Raw genomic sequence first — 25,729 nt, 5'->3', positions numbered from 1 at the left:
GACAAGCACTGCAGCTACCCCAACCAACCCCGGCGACAGGCGCTGCTACTGAACCAGAGAACCAGCCTGTGCCGGTGTCAGTGGCCCCTGTGCAGAAAAAGAAACAGACGGAGAAATCGGTTCGCTTAGCGAGGGATGAAGGTGAACCAGGGTCATCATGAGAACAGGAAGAGACAGAACCAGAGATAATCACCCAATCCCTATCCCTGAGTGAGCTGTGGGATATGCAGAAGGATTTCAGCCACCATCTAGGTGAGCACATTGTTACTTCGCTGCTCCAATGCTGGGATAACAGGGCCAGTAGTTTGGAATTACAGGGCAGGGAAGCCAAGCAGCTGGGATCCTTGTCTAGGTAAGGGGGCATTGACAAAGCAATTGGAAAAAAGACACGAGCCCTCAGCCTCTGGAGGGGACTTCTGTCAGGTGTGAAGGAAAGGTACCCCTTCAAGGAAGATGTTACATGCCACCCAGGCAAGTGGACTACCATGGAGAGAGGTATCCAGTACCTGAGGGAATTAGCCGTGCTGGAGGTGTTTTGTAGTGATCCGGAAAACCATTACCCACAGATCCAGATGAAGTCCAATGCACACAACCCACGTGGCAGAAGTTTCTACTAAGTGCACCAGCATTGTATGCCAACTCATTGGCAGTGATGTCCTGGAAAGAAGGCAAAGGACAAATGGTGGATGAAGTGGCTGGCCAACTCCGGCAATATGAAGGAAATCTCTCTTCCTCCCTATAGGCCTGCATCTTGGCTGTGGAGAAGCTGTCGTGGGAGTTCCAGCAATTCAGAGAGGATATGTCCTACTCCACAGCTGTACAAGCCTCTATCTCAGCTATTAGGAGTAAGTGTTCCTCTGCTCAAGAGAGAGGAGCTAGAAGGTACACACCATGGGGTAACCCATGGTTTTACCTGTGTGACCATGGAGGGGACATGAGGAAGTGGGATGGAAAACCTACCTTGACCATAGAGGCACAGGTACACAAGTTGCAAAGAAAAACAATCAGAAAAGGGGATTCTTCCTGGAAAAATACCACTTCAGTTTTCCAGCAGGCAGTTCCCCAGACAGAGTAGAAGGACTGATCTCACCTCTGATCCTCTTGAAGGGACTTCTGATTCATGTTTATAAAAAGCGAGTAATGAATACTCAGACCAGGATTAGACGTGCCCTGCCTCCAGCCAGGTGGAGGAAAGGGGCAACTGGGTTTATTGGACTGTGTGGATTCGATGGCCTGGCACGTTAGACCCACAGGAGTATAAGGCTCTAGTGGACACTGGTGCACAAGGTATCCTAGGGCTATCAAGCTATAAAGGGGCAGAACCCATCTGTATTTCTGGTGTGACAGGGGGATCCCACCAGCTAACTGTATTGGAAGCTGAAGTGAGTCCAACGGGGAATGAGTGGCCTGAACACCCCATTGCGACTGGCCCAGAGGACCCGTGCATGCTTGGCATAGACTCCCTCAGGAGAGGGTATTTCAAGGACCCAAAAGGGTACCAGTGGGCCTTTGCTATAGCTGCCTCGGAGATGGAGGAAATTGAACAGCTGTCCACCTTGCCCGGTCTCTCGGAGGACATTTCTGTTGTGGGTTGCTGAGGGTTGAAGAACAACAGGTGCCAGTTGCTACCACGACGGTGCACCGGCAGCAATATCGCACCAACCGAGACTCCCTGGTTCCCATCCATGTGCCGATTCATTGACTGAAGATCCAAGGGCTGATGAGCAAACCTCACTCACCCTTTAACAGTCCCATATGGTCAGTGTGAAAATCTAATGGAGAGTGGAGACTTAACAGTTGACTGTCATGGCCTGAAGTCATGCCACCGCTGAGTGCTGCTGTGCCAGCCATGCCAGAACTTCAATATGAATTGGAGTCAAAGGCAACCAAGTGGCACGCCACAACTGATATTGCTAATGCGTTTTTCTCAGTCCCTCTAGCAGCAGCAGAGTGCCAGCCACACTTTGCTTTCATTTGGAGAGGTGTCCAGTACACTTGGAATAGACTGCCCCAGGGGTGGAAACATAGCCCCACCATTTGCCATGGACTGATCCAGACTGCACTGGAACAGGGTGAAGCTCTGGAACACCTGCAGTACATTGATGACATTATCATATGGGGCAACACAGCAGAAGTTTTTGAGAAAGGGGACAAAATAGTTCAAATCCTTCTGAAGGCCAGTTTTGCCATACAACAAAGTAAGGTCAAGGAACCTGTACAAGAAATCCAATTTTTATGAATAAAATGGCAAGACGGGCATCGTCAGATCCCTATGGATGTGATCAACTAAATAGCAGCTATGTCTCCACTGACTAGCAAAAAATGAAACACAAGCTTTCTTAGGCATTGGGGGTTTTGAAGAATGCATATTCCAAATTACAGTCTAATTGTAAGCCCTCTCTGTCAAGTGACCCAGAAGAAGAATGATTTTAAATGGGGCCCTGACAATGACAAGCCTTTGAACAAATTAAACGGGAGATTGTTCGTGCAGTAGCCCTTGGACCAGTCTGGGCAGGACAAGATGTCTACACCAGAGCTGGGGAGAATGGCCCTACCTGGAGCCTCTGGCAGAAAGCACCTGGGGAGACCTGAGGGCAGCCCCTGGGGTTTTGGGGTCAGGGATACAGAGGATCCAAGGTTCGCTATACTCCAACTGAAAGAGATATTGGCAGCATATGAAGGAGTTTGAGCTGCCTTGTAAGTGGTTGGTATTGAAACACGGCTTCTCTTAGCACCCCAACTGGCGGTGCTGGGCTGGATGTTCAAAGGGAAAGTCTCCTCTACACATCACACAACTGATGCCATGTGAAGTAAGTGGGTTGCACTGATCACACAACGAGCTCACATACAAAACCCCAGTCGCCCAGGAATTTTGGAAGTGATCAGGGACTGGCCAGAAGGCAAAGATTTCGGAGTATCGCTAGAGGAGGAGGTGACGTGCTGAAGGGGCCCACTGTATAATAGACTGTCAGAAAATGAGAAGCAATATGCCCTGTTCACTGATGGGTCGTGTCACATTGTGGGACAACATCAGAGGTGGAAGGCTGCTGTATGGAGTCCTATATAAGTCACAGAAGCTGTTGAAAGAGAAGGTGAATTGAGCTAGTTTGCAGAAGTGAAAGCCATCCAGCTGGCTTTAGATATTGCTGATTGAGAAAAGTGGCCAGTGCTCTATCTTTATACTGACTTGTGGATGGTGGCAAATGCCCTGTGGGGGTGGTTACAGCAATGGAAGCAGAGCAACTGGCAGCACAGAAGTGAACCCATCTGGGCTGCCCCATTGTGGCAAGATATTGCTGCCCAGCTAAAGAAGCTGGTTGTAAAAGTACGTCATGTATATGCTCATGTACCCAAGGTTCGGGCCACTGAAGAACATCAAAACAACCAGAAGGTGGATCAGGCTGCCAAGATTGAAGTAGCTCAGGTGGATCTGGACTGGCAACATAAGGGTGAGGTATTTATAGGTTGGTGGGCCCATGACACCTCAGGCCATCAGGGAAGAGATGCAACATATAGATGGGCTCGTGATTGAGGGGTGGACTTGACCATGGACACTATCGCACAGGTTATCCATGAATGTGAAACATGTGCTGCAGTCAAGCAAGCCAAGCGGTTAAAGCCTCTGTGGTATGGAGGACGATGGCTGAAATATAACTATGGGGAAGCCTGGCAGATTGACTGTATCACACACCCACAAACCCACCAAGGCAAGTGCCATGTGCTTACAATGGTGGAAACAACCACCGGATGGCTGGAAACACATCCCGTGCCCCATGCCACCGCCTGGAACACTATCCGGGGCCTTGAAAAGCAGGTCTTGTGGCGACACGGCACCCCAGAAAGAATTGAGTCAGAGAACGGGACTCATTTCCGAAACAACCTCATAGACACCTGGGCCAAAGAGCATAGCATTGAGTGGGTGTATCACATTCACTGTCATGCACCAGCCTCTGGGAAAATTGAACGATACAATGGACTGCTGAAAACTACACTGAGGGCAGTGGGGGGAGGGACCTTCAAACATTGGGATACACCTTTAGCAAAAGCCACGTGGTTAGTCAACACTAGAGGATGGGTTAATCGAGCTGGCCCTGCCCAATCAAAACTTCCATGTACTGTAGAAGGGGAGAAAGTCCCCGTAGTGCACATGAAGAATATATTAGGGAAGACAGTCTGGGTTACTCCTGCCTCGGGCAAAGGCAAACCCACCCACGGGATTGCTTTTGCTCAAGGACCTGCGTGCATTTGGTGGGTGATGCGGAAAGATGGGGAAGTTTGATGTGTGCCTCAAGGGGATTTGATTTTGGGTGAGAATAGCCAGTGAATTAAATTGTATGATGTTAATTGCTAAGTAACCCTGCCACTGTATGTCATCACTACTACAGTTGGTATATGCCATATCAATGGTATTACAGTAAGAATCACCCAAATCAACGAAGGATGGACTTTCATGAAAATCAGGCAAAGTGCAGCAGTGATGGAACTTGAACTGGCTTCAGCAGCTGGCACCCAGCAACTTCCTCCAAATCGACATCTTCAACACACACACCGTGGGCATGGGCTGCACCAAATACACCAGCCACGAGCTCTGGAGGCAGCATGCAGCAATCCAACACCACACACAATCTCTCCTGCCCTGAAAGACTGTTACGACAGATGCAGCACCAAAGTCATGGGTTAAATGAACTCAACGAACACATTAGAGGGATGGCCCATAGACTAAGGGAATGGTATCTCTGTGTGTGTATAGGTATGTGTACATATATATTCTGTGTGTGTATATGTACCTATATCAAAGATAGGGAAAGTGGTGGTGATTAATTGGAAAGGATCTGGGCATGACATAGATGGTATAGAATAAGGCGTGGATAATGTCCTGGGTTTGGGTGGGATAGAGTTAGTTTTCGCAAGAAGCTGCGAGGGGACACAGCCAGGACAGCTGACCTGAACTAGCCAAGGGGATATTCGCTACCATATGACATCATGCTCAGTATATAACTGGGGGAGGTGGCCCAGGGAGGCAGGATCATGGCTTGGGGGTGGGCTGAGCATCGGGTTCTAGGAGGTGAGCAATTGCATTGTGCATCATTTGCTTTATATATTCTTTTATTAGTATTATTGTTATTATTATTTATTCTCTCGGTGTGTTGTCGTATTAAACTGTCCTTATCTCAACCCATGAGATTTCTCACTTTTACTCTTCCTATTCTCTCCCCATCCCACCAGAGGAGTGGGGGAGGAGCGAGCAAGTGGTTACATGGTGCTTAGCTGCTGGCTGGGCTTAAGCCATGACATGTATTTTAAACAGTGGTTATAAATTGTGTCTTGTACTTTGGTCAAACACGTATACAAACAGAGGGAGAGACACATTGTGCATGTACACTTCAAAAAAAATGGCTGTGGTTAATGGACGTAGCATTCTAGATAGCCTAAAATCTGTCTTCACTTGTATGGTTATAGACACCCCAGTGCTACTGTCTTTTCCTCAACAGTGACATCTGCTCTCATTCTACACATTACCACTGAAATAACTAGTTACTAATCCCCTCTTGGACTATGCTGTAGATTCAGGAGGGGTGCGAATGAAGACGGAAACCACGGAGAATAGCACAGCAGAACAATATTTTCTTAGTACGTGGCATAAACCATTTAGGACAGAAACTAACAAAAATAAGAGAGGGATGTTTATTTGAAATCGGAATACTTTTATTTAATCTGGAGAAAATTTGTTTGGCTGCCTTCTCTGGTAGGAGGGTGTGCTTTTTGGGACACAGTCAGTAACTAAGGAGAAGTTCTCTGCTCCTGTGTTTACACTACTTCAGCAAATGGAATAAATGTAGTAATTAAGTGTTCTCAAAAGGTTGCAAAGTGAGTTGATTAAATGAATTACTAAACTCAACATAAGCATGTCAGGATCAAGATGTAATTGTTCATTCTCTTTTATGCAGTCTTGTTCTGTAAATAAAGCACTGCTCTAATGGTAACATTTTCCATAGCAGCAAAAAGAAACTATTTTTGTTTAAACTTGTAAAAGGTCTTGTTCATGGTATCAACAGTTTTCATAAACAGCACAGTCTTGCCTTGCTCTTAACAGTTTTAATGGTGGAAGCACTGACTCATTTTGGTGAGCTGTTCATGACTCTTTCCTTAGAGGCATGCCTCACAATAGACATTTATATTTTACAATAATGCATTTCATTGCCATATCTCAAAGTATTTTGACAGAATGAGTAAATGTTACATTGTCAGCATAACAGGAACAATAGTGGCATAGAAATTACTTACAGTAAATTCAATGAACAGAAAACTGGAAGTAGAATTCAGGCCCTCCATACCTCTTATCTTATCAGGTAGCTGAGGGTTAAGACATACAAGAACCACATTGGTCTTGTCTTTTCTGCAAATTTCAACCTTCACCTGGAAATGCTGGCCATATTTCCTATGTATTCTGCTCTGCTTCCTGGGATATCGTGAGAACTCATGCTGCTGAGAATAAATTGAATATTGATATTAACCACTAAATTATAATCCTGAGAGTGGTAACTATTGAAATCCCTTCCCAGTCCCATTCACACCACAAGCCCAGCTTTTTAGAAAGCACAATGACGTTCTGAGGGAGTCTCCTGAAGTTTTCTTCCCTGGTAATTTATATTTCTCATTTAGCCTACTTAATTTGGGTAGTTCAATATCCATCCACATGAATGCCACTTTGTAAAAAAGTCTTCGAGTGATCCAGAAGTCATTTACACCTTTGTGAAATAGCCACATTTTTCTATGAGGCAATTTTGTGAGACAAACAGAAAGCTACTGCACAATGAAAACCAGCCTCAGGTTTGTACCATCTGCTGTGCAACTGTTTACCTGATAGCAAAATTAGTCTGCTGAGTAAGCAGAGTCCTCTCAAAAGGCAAATAATAACACATAGAAGAATTTTTCACCATTTGTTTGGGAGAGAGCAAGTGCATGCATGAATGCATACATGAGGATCCTTGCTTTGAAGGACAAAGAAGTGGAGAATAAATCCTATCTGCACTAGAGATAAAAGTTTTGAGACACTCTTCAAAGAGTCTCTCAACTAATCCCAAGGGACACTGAAGAAGTGGGAGATGCTTCTGGGGGAAAAAAAAGGAGATCTTTAATTGAACTCCTCAAGCCCCGAGTACATGTGTGCATGTTACATGCTTCTTACCTCCAGAATTATTTGCTCACTCCTTGATGGGTGTTGCTGTATTGCACAGTTTGAGTGGCCTACCAAAATGAACTTAAGACCCAAGAAAGTCAATGGAGATAAAAACAGGAGAGACAGAAATTTGGTTGAAATACCTGCTGGAGCTGCCAGTCCCTCTTCAGCGACTAGGCAGCCTACAAGAACTAGCTGTCTGTGTTGGAAGTCTGCCTTCGGTAACACTCCCTAGAGCCAGCACAAGGAACCATGCCCGCGTTCATCCAGCGGTAGAAAATGTACCCTCCTAAGGAGAAGCTTAAAGCTCAGGATGTTGGTATTGAAGTGCAGCGGACATGCAGAACGCGCAATACAAGATTCAGTGACAACAATAAAAAAAAAAAATTTAAAAGGCTTTCACGACCCTGATGGCCTTTTTTTTATTTCGGCTGACCTGTAATCTCATTATGAAATGAGAGGATAACATTGTTTGAAAGAGGCTGCAGCATAAAAATGTCTTTGAGTCACTTTGTGTTGCATTAAGTAAATTGTTTCTTTGGTAGTTCTGTAAATAAAAGGTGATGGTGAAACCTGAAAAGCACTCTTTTTGCTACCATGCAGTACTATAGTGAATAATGTTGTAATGATTTAAAATTAAATACCTTGATAGTTCAGCAGTTCTGCATGCCTCGGTACCTCTTCAAAGATCCTTAGTTTTAACAGCAAGTCTCTCAATCTTTCCTGGAGTTACAGCACATAAGGTGTGTAAGTTATATGTATGTAAGTATGTATATATAGAGGTACATATTTACATATTAAAATGTAAGGGACCAGGAAATGGCATGCATTTGAGAAACCTAGAGAGAGACAGAAGTATGTAGTTTGCAGTTGGGGAAAAAATAGTAATTAAGCAGAAAGCGGGTTGTGGAGGAAAGGAACTCTTACCTCAGGAGACAAGCTGCCCTACTTTCTTTTCTCACATTTTGAAATCCATGAATCTTTTACTTGCTTTATCACTTTCCTGATTCCCTGCAGGCCAGAGCTGACAGCTAAGCCTCTGTTTTATCTTAAACTGTTCAAAGCATGTCGGAAAATGACTTACCCTGCTGAGTCTTAAAGTGGCTGCATGATTGCAGGAACCCACCTACTGGTTACCCCCAGTCCAGGTGATCACCGTTGCTTGAGTGAAATCGTAATGATAGTCCCAGAACAGCTGGCAGATTGTTACAATATATGGTCTTTCACTGCTTCCAGTTGAAGACCAGAAACTGAGTTGATGGGTTTTTTTATTCTCTCTAGAAGTAATTATTCATGTCTGGGGCCACTCTGATACCAGTGCATAACGATAGTATTAGTTTTTCACCCTGTATTATTAACAGCTGTTTTGTATATGGGCAGGGTCAAGCAGTTGCACTGGCTGTAACTGTCTTGACTGTTTATTCTGTGGGCTCTGTCTGCTGACTTTGAATACGGCCTTTACAAATCCTTTCTATTTTTATTCTGTTGCACTTCTGAGAATTAGCTTTAAAGTACACTGTTGTCACTACACTTCAGCACGATAAAATGCAGCTATAAGGTGAGTGCGGCCACATTCCTGTCTAAAAATAGGATTCTACTGGAATTCCTACAGTGATTTCATTTTAGTAGGCTTTAACTTGTGCTGAAAATTGATATACCTCAAACAGTTCTCTGTGATGAAGCAAAATAAAGCAGGTTAGGAATTGCAGACTGTTTATGCTCAGCCTGTATCATGAAATAATATGCTCATGTACTGCTTTTCATCTTTGAAGTTTTACCATCTGTATTACCATCTCTGAGAATTGACATGTAAGTAACTGGTATATGAGATTCTTAGGTTGAAATTCATCTGACTAATGACACTGGAACCCGCATTTTGCAGTTCTCAAGAGGAAGCTGTAACACTGTTCTTCACTGGTGTTAGATCTTGTGAAATAACTGTTTCTTTTTGGGTATCTGAGGAGAAAGAAAACACTAATGCTAGGCACAGCTCCCTTTATTGTCACAGGGTATTTTTTTTGATTTTGCACAGGTGAGAATGTTTGCAGGGAAGTTGTTGTTGACGTCTTGTTAACTAATTACAACCAGGTATGAAGGTAAAAGAGAATTTGTGAATCTGTGAAGATCTGGAGAACCCACCCAGAATGAAGCTTTCAATTCTCCCCACTATACTGAGATCACAAGGGGTGGAGATGTATACTGCCATTAGTTAATCACATCAGAAACTTCCTTCTTATTTTTGTAGGGTGAAACATTTTCCAAAGGCTCTCCAAAATCAGCAGGGAGTTTCTGGATGTCATTTTGGATCTTTGCTTACCATATTGGCTGAATTCAAGCCTTCAACCCTAGGCCCATTAGTCAGTAAGCATCCTCTACGATTATGTCAGTGGTTTTATTTGTCTTAAAAATTGATTGTGTTGTTGGCACAGCTGGACTTACTATGCAGTGCAAACAAGGGGAGTGGTCTCCTCTTCAATTTACTCTAGCAGATCATGCAACAGTAGACATGTACTAGCTTGAAATGTATACCTTGAATTAAGAAACAAATGTCAGTTATATGGTTTTTATGAACTATTTTAGGTGCATAGGAATTTAACATTAATTTTGTTACTTGCTGTAATGTCTTGCTTGGCTCTTACTACACCCAGTCTTGTCCAATTTATGTGCCAGCTGATTTCTGACTTTTTGGAATTTATGAGTCCTGTGAATTCTTATCATCATGCAGTGGTAGTAACTAGAGTAAATATGGAGAATGAGACTGAAAAGATACTGGGTAAACGGGCCTTACTGCCTCCTTTCTAAACAAGCAATGCATTGTATTGCAGAATTTACCATCTGAAGACATGTTTCAGACATCAGAGATGCAGTGAGAAACTTGGACAGGATTGTCTTAAATAGGGAGGTTGTGTGCAAACCACTGTTGAGTTATTTAGGTTAGTTAACTAACTTTATCACACACTGTAAAAACATTAAAAAAACCCAGAAGGGCAATTGGGTCATTTTTGTGTTCTTCATTAAAGCACTGTTCATAGAAGTAATTCCAAAGTAATTAATTGTCCCTGCTTATAGCATTGCAGTGGTGCTTGTTTTGTGCCAAGGGCCATCATTTGAAAGCACTCAGCACCTTCTGAGAAGTCTGCTGCAGGATAGCATCAACAATATTTTGGATGATTTCTCAAAAAATACAGTATGGTTGCTAACAGTATAGATATGGGAAGAGAAGCAGATTTTCCAAGTGCAAACTGCACAATATCAAAGCTTGGGGCACCCAGCCACACGTTTTGATTTAGTCACAGATTTTGTCACTTCCCTGCTTCTCAACTATAAAAAAAGGGACAATAATATCCCTACTTTATGAAGGCATTGAAAAATAATTTCAGTGTTCCAGGCATCTTGCAATTGAACAAATGCTGAAGGTACTGTTCTTATTAGATGGACAGATCTGCCAATGGGCTGATGAAAGAACCAACGCTGAATGAAAGTCATAAGCTTACAGATCATTGTAAGAGAAATTAACTTCAGCAGATGTGAAGTTCTGTGTTATGCAATATTGCTTGCCCAGACTTGTGGTAGCTGCTATAATTGTTTCACTGTATTTGGGTTGTGGGAAGGGCTATCAGTGACATGGCTAGTGAAGCAGAATTTTTAAAGACAGTGCTTTTTTTTTTTTTTGCCCTTTTTTTTTAATTTTGCCGAGTAGAAATGTAAAATAAAAATCTGTGTTTTAAAATATTAATTTATTTTTCTTTCTTTCTTACAGCTTGTGGCCAATGCAATCCTTTTTGTCAGTGTAAATTTGTACGGGGTCTTTGTGAGGATTTTGACTGAGAGGGCTCAGAGGAAGGCATTCCTTCAGGCCAGGAACTGCATTGAGGACAGGCTGAGGCTGGAGGATGAAAATGAAAAACAGGTCAGTTTTTAAGTCTTATTTCTTTTTCTCTGTTTCTTGTGAGATGACTGTAGTTACGTGAACCACAGGTCAGGACATTACTGCCAAGTGTATGATAGGACGTGTGTGCATTTCCATTGCGAAGGAAGGGAGCTGCCTCCCCCCGCCTGCTTCGGCTCTTCCTCCCCCGTGCACGCACACTCTTCGCGCTCTTCAGAAGGTGCAGCTGACCCCACAGCTACTGTCAGCTCCGGGACCAGAGGGCATATATTTTAGGGCTGAGGCAAAGCTAACATACTATTCCAATCTAAGATCCTGGGGTTTTTTCTGCATGGATGTTTTGGGGTGGGTGTTAGATATGCTGTAAATACTTCTCTTCTGGCTGTGTGTGCTATAACCTGTTTGCATTCATGACACCTATAAACAAAAGTCAACATTTTGGGGACAAGGGACTGCACTGATATACATGAATAACTGTGATAACAATCTATTCCTTTTCTCAAAAGCCACCTTAGCAGTTTCATGGTTTATTTCACACGATTTTATCAATCAATCTTCCAAGTAGATTTGGAAACAATGAGAAAAAATGCTATATTGTGGAGCTTGCTGTTGTTACTCACAGGTCTGAATCTTAAACCTACTAAGATCTGTTCATCTGTAAGGTTTGGGCTAGTTTTTTCTTTCTTTCTAGGTGATAATAGAGGGCCATGCTGGAATACATAGATATAACTCCACTGACCTCTGTGAAATGGTGGTAACTTATGCTAATAAAGCCCTTAAGTGGTATTCAAACCTCACTATACAAGATGTCAGGGTCCTCAAAGCTTGTGTACCTCCCACACTTTTACTTCCCTTCACTTGCAGTTTCTCTAGCGAGTTTATTCCTATGCATGAAATAATGCGGGTCCTTAAGTACTTTCTGTTATGAATTGAGCGAATGCATTTTTATGACCTGAACACACTCTGTAATAAGTAGATGTCTTCTTTGAACAACTGCATATCTTTGCTGGCTGTGTAAAAATGGTATTAGGATCAAAGCCTTTAGGTTTGATTCTGGTCTTTTGTAATCTAAAGCTGCAAATTTTCAAAGGCATAAATGTGTCATAAGTGAATTTCCATGGGATTTAGGCAACCCTCAGATTTGTGCCTTTGAAAACCTGCTTCTGGGATCCAACATGAAAATAATATTGATTTTTGTGTTTCTCTAGTTAGCACATTAGCAATCTGTCTTATTTTATATTTTATCCATGCATATAGAAACACGAGAAAGAAAAAACATTACTGTTAATAGTATACCTAGATAATCCTGCAAATGCTTTCCCAATGCAGCATACAGGTCAGTGAAGAGAATACACTTTTCTCCTACGCTTGTGAAATTAACTTTATGCAACACGGTGTAAAACTCAATACAGTAGTGAAATATGCTAATTAGCTGTCAAAAATACCACCAAAATACTTTCTGTGGCTGCTGTCATAGTACATTAGAATACCTCTAAAACCAGGGTGAGAATTAAGACATGATTACAGGCTACAAAATTATTCTGCAGTTGCTGTAGCATAACGTAGCCCAAGTTTCCAGCTGGCAACACTCAAGAGTCTTTGAGAGGAAAAAAGATGTTGCTGACCTAGTTCAATTTTTGTGATCATTCCTGTATTTTGTTCTCTGAAGTACCAACATTACATGTTAAAAAGGACTGAATTTTTTCATCAGAACTTTCTTTTCTCATTCAGATGCTCTGACCTAGATACCATAGCCCTTTTGCATTGAGAATTGTAATCCAAAATGCTAAAACCTTTCCCTGGTATTTCTGTGCAAGTCTCTAATGGGAGAGGAAAGAACATGCTCTTGGCTTTTGAACATACACTGCCTTCTGGAGTTAAAGTGTTGACTGTGTGAGACAGATACCACAGCTGAAACTGTAAGTGAGATTTCTTCCTCTGTGTCCTACTTACAGTGGTTCTCCTCATGTAGGATGCATTTGTAGTAATAGTGCCACATGATAATTTCGATAAATCTATTTTTATGAGCAAGAGCAAAGATATCATGTAGCATTTTTGGAGTCATCACACAGGAGTTTGCAAGTAGGCTTTGAAAGTGTTGCTGGGGAGAAGGGGAGCAGATGGACTCTCTTTATTTTAAAATTCAGTTTAATGTTCACCCTGTTATCTGTTCTCTGTGGTCACAACAAATAACTGGCCTCCATGGTGGCATCATCCATTTGTTACATTGCTGAATGTTAGACTGCAATTCAGAGTAACACCAGAAGGCCAAGTTTTAGACCATGAGCGAATAATTATAATCATTCACTTGGGATAAGCTGCTTCTCTCATTATCTGTAAATCTCAGCAGCAAGACCATCCTCTGCAGAGCAAGCAGTTAAGAATAAATATTGTGAGGTGGGTCCTGTTCCCTGCCACTGCACTTGTTCTGCTCCTGCTCAGTCAGAGCACCTGAGCACTCCCTTTACTCCCACTGCACCATCCCTTTGTGTCCACTTTGTTAATTCCAGATCATCCTTTGCCCATACAGCAAGCAAGGCATTGGCAACCTGCTTGCTCCCTGGAGGACTCCAGCGTTAGATGTCCCTACAGATCCTGAGAGCAGCCTTCAGGCAGTGCTTCAGCCCTTCCAAGTGAGCAAGCAGGGATTGGAATGGGGTAGGCATTCAGCATAGAGAAAGAAGTAATCTGCTGCTGATTCAGGCTGCTTGCTGTCTGATTAAGAGGGGAAACCAGTAAGGAAGTTGTGGCTCACCATGTATTAATTCCCAGCGTGGCAGCTCCTGAAGTGGTGCTGTGCTCCAAGGAAGTGGTAGCACTGTAATTCCAGGGTCATCTTAATTTGAAGTGCAACGGGACCACTCTCTTTAGAGGCCTGTAGGCTCCCATTTTCCATTTTTCTCGTCTTGCTTTCAGCATGTGTATAGCTCTGTCCTCCCCACAGTTTTGAGATGGTGAATTTCACTCTAATTACGCGTTCTGAAACAAGAACTTCCTTTTATTTGTCATAGACTTGTCTGATGACTTGATTGGGTGTTCTCCAGCTCTTGTTTTGTGATAAATTGTGAGTAATCATTCTACAGTAACCTTTTCCGTGCCACTCATAACACTGTAGACTTCTCTCATTACCCTGCTCATCTCTCTTTCCAAGCTGAAGAATTGTAGCCTGTTTAGTCTCTTGATTTATGGAAGCTATTTCCTACCCCAATCTTGCCAACTTTGTAAAGGATCTCACTCACATCCCCCCTGCCCTGGAATATTTTAATGCAAATTCATGCATTGGATTCGGAGATAAAGCATATAATTTCCATCAGTGAAATGCACTTGTTGCAGCACAGGCTGATGTGAAAAGTGCCTGTTGTTTTCATATGAGGAAGGCTGGAAAAATGTTTGACTTCATGCAAACCTCCAAAGCCCACAAAAACAGCTTAGATATCTTCACTGGTTTTTAGCATAAGTACATGCAAATATGTTTGCAAAATAAAGACCATCTTTCAAGCAACTTGTTTAGATCTTTCCTTCCCTCCTAAATGTTACTTTTGTACTTGCTCACAATTAGAACATGATGGTGGGAAAAGAACTGGAGAATAGTAAAGTCTCCAGCATGGGGGATTGGCTATCTTAAAACCTATTAATGAATTCACATTTAGTCTGTCAAACCATTGGGACTGGATAAATGTATTTAGTGGTGGCACCCATCTTTCACGAAATAGTTATGTACCCCACTACAATGCATGAAATTTAAGTTTATTACAGGCTTTAATGTAAGAAGCTGAAGGAAGCACTAAAAACTACAAGAGTTAGGAAGCACTGGGCTGAGACAGCCCGCTCTGGTTAGCTTCAGGGCCAGAAGCATGGCACTCCAGGTAGTCTAATTAGTTTTGCTGAGAGGTAGGGTTTTTCCCTTTGCTAGTACAATACCATGCTACTGCAGTAATGCTGGTTCCAGGAGACAGACTAGCACCCCAGTGTTGCTCTGCAGTGCTTCCGAACATGTTCACCAGATCACATGAAGCTATCTAAATTCTCTTTATGCAATGCTGAATTGTGCATACAAATGTCTGCATGTATATGTGTATGCATTCCAAGTGTCTGCTGTATTTTAGGGCAGTATCCTTAACATATATAGTATTGTAACTGGGACATCACCGAGTCAGAGATTTGATTAATAACTATTCATGGAAAATGAAATTGTGTCAGCAAAAGATACCGCGAGTCTCGGTGCAGAATACTTTGAACTGCTGCTTGGGGCATTTTGGGTTCAAATTCCCTGCTGGGTTCAGGTCACTCTTCAAAACAATTCAATCTAGATATTACACGTTTTGGGTATGCGTACTACCTCCTGTACCTTTGGGTAAAAGGATGACACCCACAGCAACCCTCCAGTGGTTTTGTCCGTTACGTTTAGTTTCAAGCATCTATGAAAAAAGGGAAAAAAATACAACATTATGTTTGAATAAAGCAAACCATGTTGGACTTCATGCTGGTAGTGGGTAACAGGTTGCTGGTTTTTTTAATTCCAATTCAGCAACCAAACTGAAGAATTCGTTATTTGCACAGCCTCAGGCAGAAGTAATATCTAGGGTGCCTGACAGCATGCTTATCAATGCATAATCAGGTTCTTCTTATGTTTCCCATACTTTTTATTCCCAGAATCCTGCATCTATTTTCATTGCAGTGCAGAAGAAAATATGAAATTTATCATTAAAACACAGGCCCTGTTTCCATAATCAGTCATACTGGCTCTGTGCATCAGCAAATCGCCCTGCAGCAAAAATTTCATCTGGATCATGCGTGGGCACAAAAACATGTTCTTGTCAAATTATCTAGTGTGCAACAGGGAGGTGGTCCTGATTTTACACAAACTGCAGGGCGAGAGATGATGCCTGATCCTCTGGAAAAGCTAGCCAGTAGAATCTTTGAAAAATGTAGGTGGACTAACTAATTTTAGCTGACAGGGTGAGCCTGTACCACATTAGCGCTGTATTCTGTTACAAGGAGGCTTAAAATTGAATGTATTGTGTCAGCGAACCACAGCCTTACACAGGAAAGTCCACCTTCAAAAATCTATTTGTTCTGTTCTAAGATGAGGGAAAAGAGAAAAGGAGCATTGAAATTTCAGGCTCTCGGTTTGAACTGCTGGGCTTCATGCCCACTTGTGCCGGCTGGCCAGCTATGCCTCTTAGCCAAATAGCAGCAGCAGCAGAGATGGGAGCTCTCCTGCTCTCCGCTTCGTTGGCCACCTTTGGCTGCTTAGATCCTTACACAGAGCTGAGGCGAACTGTTGGTTGCCTTTATCCTGCTGTGGGGCACCCCCGGTCCATCTTCCACCTTTCTCAGGTAAAAGCAAGTTGCGGAGGCATGTTTCTCTCTCCCACACAGCAATAATTGCCCAGAAGCTTTCCACTGACTAGCGTATGTTAGTCCCCAGTCCTTCAATAGTCATGCACGTGTCTATCCTTCATATAGCAAATAATAAATCTGAGAGCTACTTGGGTTAAATGCAAACCTTCAGCTTCGACCTGCAGCCATTAGGAACTGCTTGTTACCCCTTGCAAGGCAGGGTATAGTAAACAAATAAACGTGTTCTAATTTTAAAGTTCTATTGCACCTCTTTTTATGCAGAATAAACTTCTCATCTGAATACGGTTAGTGCCAGAAGCTGCGTTGTTTTGGCATACCATTGGCATTCTTCTTACCTAACTTTGGCCAAGTAAAAGTGAGGCCTGTCATCTAACCTTTTAACCTATAGGCAGTAATCCTTAGCAGTAATAGACACATACAAGGGTAGTTCATCCCTTCTATCCTGAACAGCTTGCTGGAGATCAGATGAGGTTTTTTCCTGGAAGGGGTTACAGGGGACACCTAAGCTTAGGGCTAGACAGCTGCATGATAAGAGAGAGACGTGCCTTGCACTGGACTTGAAATGTCGAAATGTAGAAACTCAGTAAGACACAAGAAAAAACATACAGTTGTAAATCATACAAAGTACATGTATTTTAATTGCATTGTAATTGTATTACTCTACCCACATGCCTTTAATTTGCAAAATGTAACATATGGTATTATAGAAAAATCGATAAAAGCCTTTAAAAAGCCACACTTACAACAGCAGGCCAGATCAGTACTATAACAATTTGGTTTAACTTTATTTCACCCCTTGAAACCTTCCTGATGTTAGTAAGTATGTCAATTAAATTGGTTATCAGCCATTTCATTTTTTGACACAAGGCGTGAACTGTGGCAACTGAACAGATTTCTAAAGAAGAAAATAGGGCATGTGAAATTTGCTTTTTAGTATAATTCTATGTAGTCACTCATACTCAAACTAACAGGGGGATGTCTTGGACTGCTGTTTGTTGCAGTTTGTTTTTTCTCATAGATGTGTGTATGACATATAGTCATGCCACCTACATTAAGGTCTTATATGTTGTAATGGATGCTGGCTTACACTGAGTAGAGTAGACAAACATAAACAGATAAGTTAAAAAGTATAGTTGTATCATTTTAAAACCTGTTGATACTTCGGCTGTTAGGAGTTTTGAAATAGATATTGGGTAATTACGAATATATTCTGCTTCAAAAAAATGTCAAGTAAATATGCTGGTGGTCGACTCTGTGAATTTTTCAGTTTATTTTTCCAACTTGCTCTGTGTATTTTCCATTAGAGAGAATGGAGGAGGAAGGACAAACAAGAGCACACAAACCTGTCATTAGATGATTAAAAATACACTACCATACAGTTTTCAATAGATAACATCATGGATAACAGTTGCTAAGGCAAATTATCATAGAGAAGAACACTGGCTATGGTGCATCGGATCCTTAAGTTAAATAGTAAGACAAATACTTCAAAAGCAATTTCTTAAGGCTGATTTCTAAAGTCACAGCAATATCCATGACAGCAGCGCTGTGACTCAGGCAATGTTTTTATGTATTGTAGTAGGATGTCACAGTATAAAGTAATGCAGCTGCAGGAGTGATTCCTGATGTTCTTCCCTCAGCAGTTGGAATTCATAGGGAACTTTAAAATGTCATTAGGAAAGTTCTCTTACATGTATTCTTATTGTTGTCCACAGAATTGTTTTCACTTCTGGAAGTGTCTTAACTATAACAAAAAGCTAGCTAATGCTTTAACACAAGCTTGACACAACTTTTCCTGTGCCACTCTTCAAACGCAAAGCGGTTCCACCGTAGACCAGCAGCTCTGTCCCATAGGTGCTTCGCAGTACAGCAGCTGGCCCAGCCACATGTGCTGTTTGCCAAATGGTTCCTGAGTTGCTATGTTACTGCTTAAGCACAGATTATCTTCATGAGCAGGATACTGAGCTGGGCACTTTGCTTTCATCCCAGTGCGTGACAGTCAGTACACGCTGTTTGCACACATAGACTCTCATAGACGTGTTGCCGGTTCCTTTTGGTCAACTTTCTGTGAAGTAAGAGAGCTAGACCACATCTCATCAGCTGGCAAAAAAAACCCATTCTAAGGTAAATTTTTTTTCCAGGTTTGCCATTCTAGAGTGAACTTCTGTCTGTCACGTAATTTAAATTCTTTCCAAAGTTTCTGTTCCCCATTACCTCTTCAATATAAACTGATTTAATTTGGAGTTAGCTTCCCTTCAGGAACATTTGATAAGGAATTTCCAGTTTGACAAGGTAATAATGAACTAAATCTGAGTCACACTTGTTATTTTAAGTGAGTGAATATACTCATTGCTTCCATAGCATGTTTGTGGTTGGTCCTTGTTTTCCCTCTTTGGAAGGCGATGAGATTTTGTGCTGATGGGTTAGGCTCATTTCCCTGCTCTGTGAAGAGAGGACAAGTAGCAAAGGACAAAGGCTTTTAGTTTTTTGTAATCTAGATTAGAAAAATTCTAGGTTTTTCAAAGGAAAGTGTTATATCTTCATCTCTGGAGATTATGGCATCTACTACGTTTTGCTGTTTTGCACTGTGATTTGCTTTCATATTGCTATACTAAAGGCATCTGTGGTTTTCGAAAAAGGAACTGCTAACTGCTTACCACTTAATCTGTCTTTCTTAGGCTCTAAAATTACTGCTTTTGACTTCAGGTTCCTGTTTTCTTAAAAACCTTAGTCTGCTTACACCCACTACTGAGCTCAGTTTCTATCACTAGCAATCAAGAAGTTTATCTTTACTGAAGAGTTCTTGCTTGTTCCACCACCGGCAAAAATCTGTAATAAGGGCATGTACTGATATCGAGTGGCTACTGCAGCTCTAAATGTGCGCTGTGTCAGACAATAGCAATGTTGTGAAGCACCGGTACTAGTGCAGCTGTGTGTCCTTAATATTCCTCTGATTCTTCCCCCGCTCTGGACCCTCAGCTGCAGACTGTGTCTGCTCCAGCAGCGAGGAAAGAGTCTTGGAAATGTCTGCGGCCCTTCTGCCCTTGCTCCCTGCGCTGGCCCCATTTCTCGGCAAGGTGCCAGAGCAGATCACAGCAAGTTTGCCACGTATCTATGGGGAGCTGGTGGAGAGATCTGGGGTTTGGAGAAGTGTGGTGAAGGACGATGCCATATCTCACTGGGCAGAGGAAAAGAAGAATGTGCCACAGTCCCGGTAACCATCTCGAGCTGTAACATGTAGCATGTTCTTTGAGGAAAAATCCCACTAGCTGGGGATGGGAGGGTTTGTGAGGGCAGAAGAGCGGGGGGGATGCATCTACCTTGCTGAAGGTTGAGCTCTGTGACTTTCAGTTCCTGAGGATACATACGTGCCTGGCGCAAGTATTCAGTGTTGCACTGGTGGAACAAACCAGCGTGGCTGTGGACTGGAAAGAGGGTGAACCTGTCACTGGAGAGGAAACTTAGTACAGCAGGGGTAAGCCAGTGAAGCTCTGACTGCTCTTCCATTTGCCCTGGAAGGGGGTAGCATCGGTGAAGCTGATGCTGCTTGCAATGCCTTTTTCCTAGCATCTTCAGAAGAAAAGAAGGGAGAGAGATACAATGACAGGATTGTTGTCCCAGCCCTGTTCACAGTGGAACACATCGCTCTGTGCGACACTTCAGCCTCTAGCGAACCTGAGCTCATGTGTCTCTCAGCTGCAGGCCTGCCTAGGAATTGCATTAGCACGTCTATGCTCCCTCTGATCACGACATGGGCAGATGATTGGTACTCTTTCTGTACATTTTTAAGGCCCCTCTTTATTTGAACCAGAAAAGCCTTTTTATAAAGAAATTAAATTTTTGGAACTTGTGCTTTAAGTGTGTCTTTTTGTTTTTAACATATATACTCAACACACATGCATACTGTCAGTGCTACTATAAGGGGATCATTTCACTGAAAGATGAAACCTGGCCTTCCTGACTCTGCAAGAGAATGGGCAAAACATTTTCTTTCCACATAAGAAGATATAGAACGGTATGTTCAGTGGCTGTTCTGTGCCAAAGAAAGTTTCATCTTCACTGATATACCCTCAAGAACCCACTTATCAAAATTCCACTGGAGCTTGATAGAAACAAGGACATTTATTAATCTAACATTCAATTAGGAAAAAGTTCAAAAACTCCCATTTGACTTTTTTTTGGTTTTCCTAGCAGATATTTTCAAGTATACCATATTACTATCTTCCCACACCCACTAACCTTCTCTAAATGTTTCTGTGGTTAGTAGCATGTCTTTGCTGACCCATGTATCTTTTGAACAGAACAGAACAGTGACCAAGACTAAAATAAGCAGTTTGTGTTGACAGTATATGCTTTACCTCTTAACTCCAGTTCCTCAAAAGAAGAGCACTGAGTTGGAGCTTATTTCAAATGTGTGTTTTGAGGATATGATTCCATAATTGCTGATCATTCTGTCAGTGGTGGTTGCACCCAATGGAATTTTTCAGACCTCTCTTTTCCTTCCCCACGTTCATTGCAGAAAGGCAAAGAGTTTTGCCACTGTTCTGGGTTTTTTCCCCACCTTGTGTTGTTTTCCTCTATCTGTTTCTGCCTTCATGGAGCAGAAGAGACAATGTGGTGTTCCACACCTAGGTTGAAGGGGTCCCTTTGAAGAGATAATCACTGCTGGAGTCGAGAAATACCTGTCCCTAACAATATACTCCAGAAATGCTATTGTGCCTTCTTCCTTGCCAAGCATAAGTAGGGTTTCAAGTTATCTGCTCTAGAGAATGGTCTGATTATATCTGTATCGCTACTTGCCTGCACTATAGTGAGGCAAATAAAGATGCCTTAAGTATAAAGTCACTGTTTGGTTGTGTGAATTTAGCTGCTTCTCACTCAAGCTTGCTGCCAGTAGGAAGATTTCCATTAGCTGAAATGAGTGTCGTCTTTTTCCTGTCAAGTTTTCTGTGATGGTTTTGTGGATACATTGAATTTTGCCAGTCAGGTTTCAGAGAGAGCGAGTACTGCAGATATGGGGTGAGAGTAAAAAGATTAATGGTAGGCTGATGCTACAGTCATTTATTCATTGCCAGTTTATATCTGGTGTCAATGCTGTTAGCTTGCCTTTCTGAAGATTAATCCTTACTGGTATATTTCTAGAGCATTCTGATTTAATACCTAGGAGGGCAACCAGGAAAACAGGCTATGGTTTTTATACTTCCTAGTTTCCTTGTTTATCCTCATAGCCTTTCTCTGTTCTTGTTCTTGTTTGAACAAGATTTGTGGAGCTGATCTCAAGGTATCCTACTAGCAATCTTCCAGTCCATTCTAGAATCACACTTGCCTTTTTAGGGTAGCATCACACAAATACTCCGTAGTCATTCAGTGGTCAGTGGGTATCTGAGGCTTTTTCACATGCAGAGGTTTCCAACTCGTTCTCTCTCCTGTGTGTTTGTGGATGGTACCTAAAAGGCACAATGTACTGCTGGGGTTTTCTCATTCTTATCATTCCACTTCTTGTGTGCTGTCCTGTGAACTTTGTACCTTTGAGTAGTTTTATGGTCTCTTTGTGCCTACTCTCCAGCCTGATGCTTCGGCGCTCGCTCCATGCTGCCCATTGCTCTCTCTGTTCTAGCCAAGAATTCACCCTCCCCTAATTCTTTCACAAAGTCTTACCTTCTCCATTGTAACTAATAACGTTCCATGTGGAACCTATCAGTGCCTCATTGAACACCATGCTGATGATATAGCCTGCCTTTCCTTTATTTAAACAAAAATAATCAGTTAACCATAAAAAGATGTCAAATTGGTCTGGTACAGGTCTACTCTTCCTGAATCCATCTTGCAGTTCATACGTAGTATATTGATCATCTACCATAACTGTACGTTGTTAGCCATCCTCTTACTACTCAAAATCTGCATTAGATGGCAGCTTTATGAATGGTCTTTTATGATTATGATTGTAATAATGACTTACTGATAAATACAATTTTTCAAGAAATCTCAGGAACATTCTGAAACATTGCCACCTTGTGGCTTTTAAAAAATCACCATCTTTAACAGTGCTTTTTCTTGTACTTTGTTGGAAGAAAAGGCATAGCATAGTTAATTTAAAATAATTCACTAATGAAATCTGCTGTCTTTGTTTTCCAGCTTACAAGAAGTGTAAATGAATCCTAGTAGTTTTACACAAAGTTGTTCTTCCATGCATTGCACTAGGCTTCCTTTTTCTCTCATTCTTTCGTTTTCCTTACAGGGAATTAAAATGGCTGTGCGGTGTAATATAGGAATGACAGAGACTATAAACTAAGCAGTAGCTTTTAAAATTATGCAAGAGTGAACTTATCAAGGTATAATTAGGTAGCAGGTGGTAATATTTAGGATGTACTTTGGAGTTCCTGCTGACTCAGTAGAAGCTGAATCTCAAAATTATATAGATGAGTTGACTTTGAAACAGTCTTTTTAATATTTTATATGCATGTCTGATGCTTGTCTTCTCCAGGAAAAAAATGATTTTTAAATATGTTGGCACTTTCTGTATAGTATAGCAATAACAAAAGAAGATCTGTGGTAGACTGCAAAAATTGGTGGGTTAGATTTCATGTTTTGTATTGTAAAAAACCTTGCAGAGTAGATGATCAAAATACTCCTTTCTTTTGTGAGCTCCTTTTCCCATTTGTCATCATTGTTGGAGTGTTACTATAACAAACAAAAATATTCATATTTTATCAGCCAGGAAACAAAGGTGCCAACCCTGGTTTTGTTACAGGCTTCTTTTTTCTTTCTTTCTTTTTAAAGTCCCTATGAAAATGCAAAAAGCAGTGGACCATGGCCATGCAGTCTATCCTGAATAACATGGTTCAGTGCCAGGGAGCGTGAGAAGGGACCAGGATCTGGAGTGCTCTCCAGAGTTGCTGCTTTCCCCAGCATGAGCTTGGGAACCTCTGAGTCCCATTTTGAGCAAGCTCCTTGAGGCAGAGGGCTCTGCCAAGGCAGGCGTAGGGCCCAGGCTACCCGGTGGTGAGGGCAGCCGTGCCGGCAGGCCGGCCGTGCGCCGCGGTGCAGGAGGAACACAGCGACGCGGACTAAAAGAGGCTGAGTTGCATCTGTTACGGTCCTGTTCTCACGGGATTGAAAGACGTGCAAATCAGTAAATTCTTCTGCATGGCCCTTCAGCAGGTCCAGACTGTAACTCCATTCTCAGAGTGAATTCCAGTAGATGTGCATATCCAGTAGCGTGAGAGGACAAGGAGCGATGACTTTGAAAGAACCAGAGAAACATGAGAGCCCGCAGCTTCGAGGCAATGCTACAGTTCCTCTGGTTGCTTCTCTTCTGTATCTCAGAAAAAATGGCAACAACTAATTCCTTTGATAAAATAGTCGGCACTGACTATAAATAAGATTTCCATTTTGTTTTCTGTTTACCTTATATGATAATCAACAGGAATACAATTTAGCATGGAGAAGCACAGCAAGTGCATCTGGTTTATGGGTAGAAAGTTGTGAGGGGTCATCCAACTGCACGACAGGCAATGGGAAAGAGGAGAGGATGCTGGCTGGGAACATTAAGACATTTTTCTGCATTTCAGCCTTGTTTTCTCATGAAGGGAGGGTGGATTCATAAATGATTTACAACTTGGTGAAGGAATTTGAAAATGTATCACAGTCATTTCCCATACAGATGTCAGAATAAATCATTTCGTACAATAGGAATGGAATGTGGTATTGGACTGTGTAGTATTGTTTGGGGAGCTGCATGAAATGATTATAAAACAAAGTGAAAGTTTCAAAGGGACTTTGAGAAAGTCATAAGTGTTTGGAAGAAGCAGTAAAATAAGCAAGACAATGATTTTCAAAATGGGAGGGGGACAGGCTTCTTCATGTGGAGACAGGCGCAAGACATGTATTAGGAACCTGCACTGGGGACTCCCATAGAAGTGGAGCTGGGGTGCGGGTGGGAGAAGCTGTCCAGGCCAGGGATGGGGATGGGGGAGGGAGTTGTGCTGAGAAGCCTCCAAATTGGAGAAAGCTGAAGAGAGCTTTGGGGCAAAACAGAGCGTGCGGATGATGGAAACTGTTGCTTCAGCAGCCTCTGTGGTCTGCTCACCTCCTTCCGCTTCCCCTCTCAGGAAAGAGAAATCGCACTACTGCTAGAGGGTGCTGAGCCCTGAGCTCCCCTGCTATTGCAGAAGCCACGCTTGTGTGTGGTAAGGTGGCAGGATGGCTTCGGGCCTCCCCGGGAAGCCACAGGCACCCTCCACTCCTGATCATTGTGCTGTTGTCCCCCTTGGTACACAACGGTCAGGAGGGACCTCTGGAGATCATCCAGTCCAGCCACCCCCTCAAAGCAGGACTGCCAGCAACGCCAGGTCTGATCAACCGTGGCTTTGTCTAGCCAAGTCTTGAATAACTGTGAGACTACTAAAGTTTTTCCCCAGGTCCAATGCAGAGAATTGCAGTACAGGAGCTTGTACTTGCAATTAGGGTTGAGAATGTTCTTTTTCGCCATTAACAATGGGAAACAATTTTTTTTTCCATTTCTCTACCTTTGCGTATTTTCCTTCTTTGTCATGTGCTAGTTGTTGAACAGTGCGAAGGTAACACTGAGCCATTCCTAATTGGCTTGGTATGCACATTTTGACTTGCCTTGGAGTCAAAGGAACGTTTGCTCCTTCTTTTATTTCTAGCAATACTTCATTGCTGTGGGAGAAAGAAATCTGGATGTTTTTCTAAATTGAATGTCCTTTTCAAAATTAACTAAGTCTTCATTAATGGTACAGAAATCCCCATTAATGAGGATAAGACAGTTGGCAGAGGCAGCCCAGTTTGACATTCCAGATCCCAGGCGAGGACTGGCAATTTAAAATACAAATGAAGAATACCGTGAATGAAGGAGATATAGGTCCTCATCTGTCATTTTCTTAGTGAGATTTGTGCAGGGAATGTAAAATCATTGACAGACAATTATAATTTCTGAAAAGAATCTTTTTTTCAGCATGCAATTTCACTTTAGACCACGTTAATGCTGAGTGAAGATTTACAACAGAAGAGAGTACAAATTCCTAAAACAGTGTAAGTTGGTCATAGGGCCAAGATTTAATTTTCTGGGTAGAAACCAGCTGTAATAAGCCTAAAGAGCATTGTGGATCAGTGAGAAAGGTGAAAATGTGGAAACATTTTTCTCTCTACTAGGCCCTATGTTTTGGAATATGCCACATGTTGAGGCTACCTCAATACAACATCATTTGTCACAAATAAGAAGGTCTGCAGCATGAGTGTTGTTTTATTCTAGTCAAAGTTGTTGCTAATTGATC

At 42.2% G+C, this 25,729-nt stretch overlaps 1 protein-coding gene across 2 annotated transcripts in view; it reads left to right on the top strand.

The window, feature by feature from the left end:
• ADCY1 (adenylate cyclase 1) overlaps nucleotides 1-25,729 on the top strand; it is a 169,401-nt gene that overhangs the window by 40,696 nt on the left and 102,976 nt on the right. For both annotated transcript variants that reach the window (XR_003927352.2, XM_030041777.2), the window contains exon 2: nucleotides 10,941-11,090. Coding sequence is in view for 1 of the 2 variants with exons in the window: in XM_030041777.2 (XP_029897637.1) it covers nucleotides 10,941-11,090 (150 nt within the window). In the remaining variant the exon portion in view is untranslated. The remainder of the gene's footprint in view (nucleotides 1-10,940; nucleotides 11,091-25,729) is intronic.

This window comes from Aquila chrysaetos, chromosome 18, assembly GCF_900496995.4.
Source record: "Aquila chrysaetos chrysaetos chromosome 18, bAquChr1.4, whole genome shotgun sequence".
NCBI lineage: Eukaryota > Metazoa > Chordata > Aves > Accipitriformes > Accipitridae > Aquila > Aquila chrysaetos.
Note: the sequence above shows the minus strand (reverse complement) of the source record. Positions and strands in the feature narration are given on the sequence as shown.